Raw genomic sequence first — 7,286 nt, forward strand, 5'->3', positions numbered from 1 at the left:
CCAATGGTGGTGTTGAGCACAGTAAAGATAAGGTGGTCTTTGCACCAGTGAGACTATCGCCATTAAATGGAAATCAGTAGAGTTCAAGAACATCTGTCAAGCCTGTCAGATTTTGACCAATTGGGAGCCTGAGTTTCTTGCATCAGTGAGAACAAAGGCTAATGTGCCTGTCGGCAAGATCACTCTATGCGCTGATGTCTTCCTTCGGTTTCACTTTCTTCTTTTGGGGACTATTTTTTCTTTTTCTTTACCTTTTACCAAGTGTATATCTTTTAGATACATGCCATGGGTATATTAAAAGAAAATATTAAAAAATAATTGTGCACACACCATTACATATTTTTTTAAGAAAAAATTAGTGAGAGCTCTTACGCGCACAATAAAGTGACATGAACATTTTTACTTTTTATACAACCACCACACATCGCGTAAGTTTTCAATACTTGATTCCTAATAATAAAATGATCATAGTAAATGATTATTTATAGAAAAATGACTTTGGCCTCGAAAATATTACCTATTTATAGAATAAGAAAAAGAAAGAAAGGAAAAAAAGGTTCTAATTTGACTCCCATAATTGAATTAATTCCAAACAAAAGGTTGTCTTTTAGAAAATGAAGAAAGTGGTATCATTGAGATCGACCGATTAAATATCATAAACTGGAATTAAAAAGTCTAGTAACTCGGCCAAGCACAACGAACGTTAATTATTTGAATTCAAGATCTAAATGAACAAGCTGACGCAGTGACGCATCCTTTTCTTCTTCCATGCACCTGAACTTTTATTTTTCCCCTTGCATAACTATGGCCAACAAAAAGTACTCCAAGAAAAACTAGAATTAATCTAGTTTCTTGACAACAAGGTGATTTCTTTAGCTAGTTTTTCGACATTCAAAGATGAAGATCCATTAGAGTTCGTCGCAATTTCAGCCGCTTTCTTCCACTCCATAGCCTTGTTTCTCATTTTCTTACCCTTTATTCCCTCCATTAACTCCCTTACAAGCTTTTCAACTTCATCCCGCTTCACATTACCCTCAATCTCCATGCCAACCCCCCATTCCTGACACATTTGTCTACAATTAACCGGTTGCTCATGCAAAAATGGCCGACACACCATTGGCACCCCAGCCGACAAGCTTTCAATCACCGAACCCCACCCGCCATGAGTCAAGAACCCGCCAATCGAAGGGTGGTTCAGTACATCTTCTTGTGAACACCAGCTTGCAACAAAGCCTCTCTCTTTAATCACATCATTGAGTTCTTGAGGCAAAACCACATGCTTCCCATCAACCAAATCGGTTCGTATAATCCATAGAAAATAATAATTGCTATTCACAAGTCCCCAACCAAATTCTATCAGATCTTGTATAGACATTACAGCCAGACTTCCAAAGTTGACATACACCACTGAGTTTAGTTCTTTAGACTCGAGCCACTGGAGACACTCAGGTTCTTCCTTCCATAAACTATGGCCATTGAAACTCGACTTCTTGTCTTCTTTTTCGGTTATGTGATTCAGAAGTAATTGTTGAGGTCCGACCGTGAAAGTATGAGGAAATAAGGATTTAATCTCTTTGATGAGAGGAGCTTCTAGTTCATCAAAAGTATGGATGATCATGTGTGTAACTATATCAGCCTTCCGAGCCGATTCCACAATCCACTGTAATGACAGATCATCATGCTTTGTGGTGAAGATATCTTTCGGTAGATCCTTGATACGAACTTTTTCCATTCCTGGAATCGGGATCAACGTATCGGTGTACCCATTTGTCAAGTAACGTTTATCTGCATAAATATAGTGTATGGTGATGATTTAATAGTGTAGAAGGTTGTTCACTTGTTTGGCCCTTTTTAATAAGGTATACCTTTCGAATAAATAAACAGTGTAGAAGGCAAAACAGGATTAACTTAGTATGCATATTTGTGTTAAATCTTTTACTAACATCGTTTCATACACTCATTAGAAGTGGCCACCTTTTACTTTTGTTCAATTATGGGTTTTGTTTTATCTATATAATTAGGGGTGTTCAAAAGTATCTGTATCCGAATTATCCGATAATCCGTATCCGAACTATCCGAAATTTCGGATATCCGAAACTCAGATATCCGAAAATTCGGATTCGGATAGCATTTTTAGGATTTTTTGGATAGTTCGGATATCCGAACTATCCGAAATATTAAATTATTATTTTTATTTTAATACATATAGAAACAAACTAGTTCAGCTTCCCCTTTCAGTTATTGCATCCATTCCCAAACCTAATTTCTAAACAAACGTCAGACGTCACCGGTCATCGCCTCCGTCCTTCGTCCGACGTTGCACCAGTCATCGCCTCCGTCCTCCGTCACTTCTGTCTGCATCAAATCCACTACACCAACCACCACCGCCGTCCGACACTTCCATCTGCACCAAATCCACCACACCAGTCACCACCGCCGTCCGCCGCTGTCACACTTCCGTCTGCACCAAATCTACCACGGCTCCTCCTTGATGTTAGGTTTTTATTAGTTTCTTAAATTGTTAATTACATATTGTTCAAAGATTTATTAGTTTGTTAGCTTGTTGGATTGAAAATTTTGATGTGTGAGTTGTAACATGTAAGTTAATTTAAAACAAGTTGCTTTTTTTAGGTTTTTCTTTTTCCAGATTTTCTTCCGGATATCCGAACCACTATCCGATCGGATATCTGAAATTTCGGATATCCGAACTTCGGATATCCGAAATTTCCGATTCGGATTCGAATAGCGAAAACCACTATCCGAAAGGTTCGGATATCCGGTTTTGAACACCCCTATATATATGTTAGTCTAAGGCATGCTCGCCCATCTAGGCGTCTATGGGACCCCCAACACGACTATACCACCTTGTGGCCATCAATGCGCTCCGGCCACCTATGTAGCACGGGAACTGGTACGGGAACAATACGGACACGGGGAACGACAAAACTCAAAAATACAACAAACGGGGATGGCAAATATATATATATATATATATATATATATAATTTAAATAAAAGAAATACGTCTCTACATCACATTACAAAATGTTTTAAAAATAAAAAAAAATTAAATAAAATAAAAGCAGTAAACAAACAAAGGACCAAGTAATATATTTTTTTGGGTTAGATTTTATTAAATTTTAAATATGTTTTTAAAAGTATAAAGACTACATGTAAACTAAGAATAATAGAGGTGGTTAAATATTGAAATACACAAACTAATTTCAAACTTTTTATGTTAATATTTATAAGTTTTATGGACTAGATACAAACAATTGAAAGACAAAAGGGTTAAATGTTAAAAGACCTAAAGTTATTTAAACCTAAAAAAACCTAAAACAATGTACCCGCCGCCACCATCCTTTTTCTTCCTTTTTTATTGTTTCGGGCAGAAACTGCTCCAACGCCAGATTTGCCACGTGGCCGCTAAAAGCCATCCAAATAAAATATAACATCCGGTAAAATCCATCCCCGAAACCTTTAGTTGTCGTCCCCGTTTTCTAGAATCGTTTTGCAGCCGTCCCCTAATACCGGAAACATTTAGGGAATGTCCCCATGGCGCTTCATAGCCGGCCACCATGCGGCCATCAATCCGCTAGGACAAGATGTGGACTAAAAAGACTTCACTAATGAACAATGTTTTCAGACCCGGACTGGTCGTTAACCTAGACGTCTTACCGGGTCACAGGTCCAATCGACCCGAGAGATCGGATCGGACATTGACCCTTATGACGTAATTAGTAATATAAATATATATATATATATATATACACATATATAACTTGTATTTGAAATATGCTACCAATTACTTGTATGGAAATTGCTCCCATCAATCATGCTCCTATTAATTGCTCTCATTATTGAATTGAATCAATACGACATGATTTACACCAAAACTGCAAACTAATTAACAAGGATTGGTTGGTTGGCTCTGGTTGCTTTCTTTATAGCAATCAACTTGGGTTTAAGCTTGGGTTTTAACCAGGGCTGTCTTCGAGAACCTATTAAAATTTTGGGGGCTGAGACGAGTAAAAAATAGGCTCCTAAAATCGTGTTCTCAATTATGTAATAGATATAATTTGACAATTTTACCGATAAGGTTGCATTTCAAAAGCCCAAAACAAAGAAGTAATAATAAGCATGTTACTAAAATGACATATAAAACACAAATGAAAGTTTTTTTCTATAACAAAAAAGAGGCATTTACATATATCCCCTCCTTAAATCATATATATCACATATCTCTCAATTTCATTAAAATTAACTTATCAAATGACCATTTACCCTTAATGAACTAATTTACATATCTTCTTTTTAATAGTAACAATTACTATAAATTGGATGTGGCTAAATGGTAGAGCACTCACTTTACAAGTGAGAGGTAGGGGGATTAAACCTCACTACCACCAATTTATATGGTAGATATGAGGGATGACCCTGGCTTGCCAGGGTTCGAGTCCTGATCTCACCCAGTTTTACCGGCTCCTTGCTGTCGTGCCGTTTGGCGGGCGTGGGGGTCGGGTTTTATCCGGGGAATCCCTCAATAGGTGGACCGCTAGGGGCTCCGTCCGTCCGGACTCGTGGCCGGCTAGGGCTACCTTTAGCCAATGGGGGCCGCGTACAGAGTACCCGACATTACTTAGTTGGTCGTTCCAAAAAAAATAAATAGTAACAATTACATATGTCCCAAATTTAAACCCAAACCGAGTCGGTTTAAGACGAACATATGCAGATTATAACAAGATCAATTAGAGCTTGCAGTCTCCATAAAAAATCGTTAGGAAAAAGTAGACATACTACACAAAAAATCGATAGAAAAAGAAACCCAACTTATGAAGGTTACTGCGATCCAACGCCAGAAGAATGGAAGCCGCCGATTGTAAGTTACTGAGCGATGGAACGCCTGATGAATGGAAGCTGATACCGTTGTTTCTGTCAGATGTTTGGTTTTTTCATTAGGGTAATGTGAATTGAAAGGGGTAAAAGGGTAATTGAATATAAGAAGGGAAAATATGCAAATAAGTGTTTAGCTTTGGAGATATATGTAATAATGGAAGTTAAGAAGGGATATATGTAAAAATCCCTTAAAATATGAACACTAATTATGAGAATTGAACGCATGACCTTTGTTTCCATAATTTAGAATATTTTCCATTCAACCAAAGAGTTATTTTGTAGACTTTTGTGTTAAAACAAAAATATATATAAAATATAAATTTAACTTTTTAACAATTTTGGGCCTCTCGAAAAAGCGGGCCTGGGTCCGTCGCCCTCCTCTTGGGCCGGTCCTGGTTCCAATCCCTTCTTGTACATTCTTTTCGATTTAATAGAAAAAAAGATTTACCGGTGCAACCGACGGTTCACCGGTTCCGGTTGCACTGCAAACAGTCAAACCTGGCCGGTTCGCTAGAAAACGGGCTATACTATACGAACCGGACCGGAATGAACACCGGTTCCCTGTCAAACCGGTCCGGGTTTCAAAACATACATTGCTAACGAAGGAAAAAGTGTTCAACATCTTTCAACCGGAACCTATGTAACTTTGTTAATACCATATTGACCTATCCAACTTGTCATCTCTAGTTTTCATGATTGAGAGACTAAATTTTTTTCTTACGATCGTTTGTGAAAGTTTGAGAAAAACTGCAAGCCAACAGTTGAAGATAATGAGACTGAATTGTTTTAGACCTGTTGTTTCTCAAAACCGGTGTTGTTTTTTCTTCTTGTTTATTTAATTATTGAGTTTGGATATTCAAAATATAACCTTTAAATGGGAGAATTCCTTTTTCGAATAGAACTTTCGCGTGGTAATACGCCATGAATCCGCAGGCAGCTAATGTCCAGTAAAGAATGACCGGTATCTTGAGCTTCTCAGCCGCGTTAAAGGTGCCCACAAAAGTCATGAAACCATCACAAATTATGCAAGTAGGCGGAACTTCAAGTCCTGTCAAAATACCAAGAAAATCATCCAAGAAATGGGTTAACAGGTAGGAAACATTTTCTTCAGTGGTTTTAATTGGTTCAGTTCCATCGTCCGGGTGACCGTCTGGAATGGTTTTGAATTGAAAACCAGGAACCTCATCAGACCCACCGTGCTTGACAAGGCACTTGTGGTTAGACTCGGTGTTGATAAAGGTTATGTGAAGACCCTTGTGATGTAAGAGCCTGGCTAGCTTTAGCATACACTTCGTGTGGCTTTGGGCTGGAAACGGTAAGAACACGACATGAGGTTTCTTCTCATCGGTTATGGGCATCGCTTCCATCACTATGTATGTATCTAGCTATGTGTGTTACTTTGTGTTTCATATGAATATGTTATATATAGAAATAATCGACGTTGATTATTATACATTTATACCACATAAAAATAATATAAAAAGCAGCCCATGTTGGATTGGTCGAAAAGTGGAAGTAAACAAAAAAGATAACACATTTTTTATGGTTGATAAACGGCACATTATACATGTATGGCATTTGCATGCCAATTGGTAATTCATATTTTATTTTATTTTTTCTTTTGTCTTTTCTTGCAATTTTATATAGAAAATTTAACTAGTAACCCGTACTCTATTGTTGCTGCCGGCCAAATTGGTGTCCTTTGCTGCGGGCCAAATTGGTGTCACGGGTTTCACGATAGCCTTTTTAAGAGCATTCTTATCCCGTTCTCTATCCCTATATCCATATATATCACATAATTATACTAAAAAACATTATATTTTTCTCTTCTGTTCAATTAAATAATATTTTTTTTTATATTTTTCATTACAGTTTTCTCTCTCTACTCTATAATTTACAAAAAAATCACTATCTTTCCCCAAATTTACAAAAAATCACTAACTTTTCTCTCTCCACCCTATAATTTACACTCACAACCCCCCACCCCATAATTTACAAACCATCCTCACATAATTTTAGGGGATGGGTTGGGAATGCTCTAAGATATTTAAAAGTATTACTTCTAATGCTCAAAAGGGGGTTGCGGCGCAGCTTGTTGACCGTTTGCCTGCCACCTTATTATAATCGTTTTGATTTTAACGAGAAATAGTAGATTTTATTCAAAAAATGAAAAAAAATGCTCATTGCAAAATAGGTTTAACAAGTGGTTACATAATATAAAAAAACATAAAGTGTGCAACATAACTCATAAGGACTTAAATTCTTTTATCAATGCCTATTTGATCACCTGTTGTTTCATCAATCTTGAGTGATCTTCAAACTCACAATAGCTTTCTTGTAGTTTTGTAATTTTGTTTCTCCTAGATGAGTTCCAATGTACACTTACATAAT

General features: G+C 37.1%; 1 protein-coding gene across 1 annotated transcript; it reads right to left on the reverse strand.

Moving 5' to 3' along the window:
• Positions 1 to 844: 844 nt before the first annotated feature.
• On the reverse strand, positions 845 to 6,280 carry LOC143606001 (UDP-glycosyltransferase 85C1-like). Its single transcript, XM_077081919.1, has 2 exons — positions 5,764 to 6,280; positions 845 to 1,785 (listed from the first exon to the last, which is right to left on the reverse strand). Exons 1-2 carry the CDS (start codon positions 6,260 to 6,262, stop codon positions 845 to 847), a joined length of 1,440 nt encoding a protein of 479 aa, XP_076938034.1. The 5' UTR covers positions 6,263 to 6,280.
• Positions 6,281 to 7,286: the final 1,006 nt, after the last annotated feature.

This window comes from Bidens hawaiensis, unplaced genomic scaffold (genome assembly GCF_021521415.1).
Source record: "Bidens hawaiensis isolate Kalapana, Puna unplaced genomic scaffold, B.hawaiensis_p1.1 tig00072460_1, whole genome shotgun sequence".
Classification (NCBI taxonomy): Eukaryota; Viridiplantae; Streptophyta; class Magnoliopsida; order Asterales; family Asteraceae; genus Bidens; species Bidens hawaiensis.

Excerpts from the sequence above, each read along its gene's own strand:
- LOC143606001 (XM_077081919.1), bottom strand. The coding sequence starts at position 6,262 with ATGGAAGCGATGCCCATAACCGATGAGAAGAAACCTCATGTCGTGTTC. Across the intron at positions 1,786-5,763 it reads AGGAATTCTCCCATTTAAAG|ATAAACGTTACTTGACAAAT; the intron begins GTTATATTTTGA and ends ATATTTATGCAG.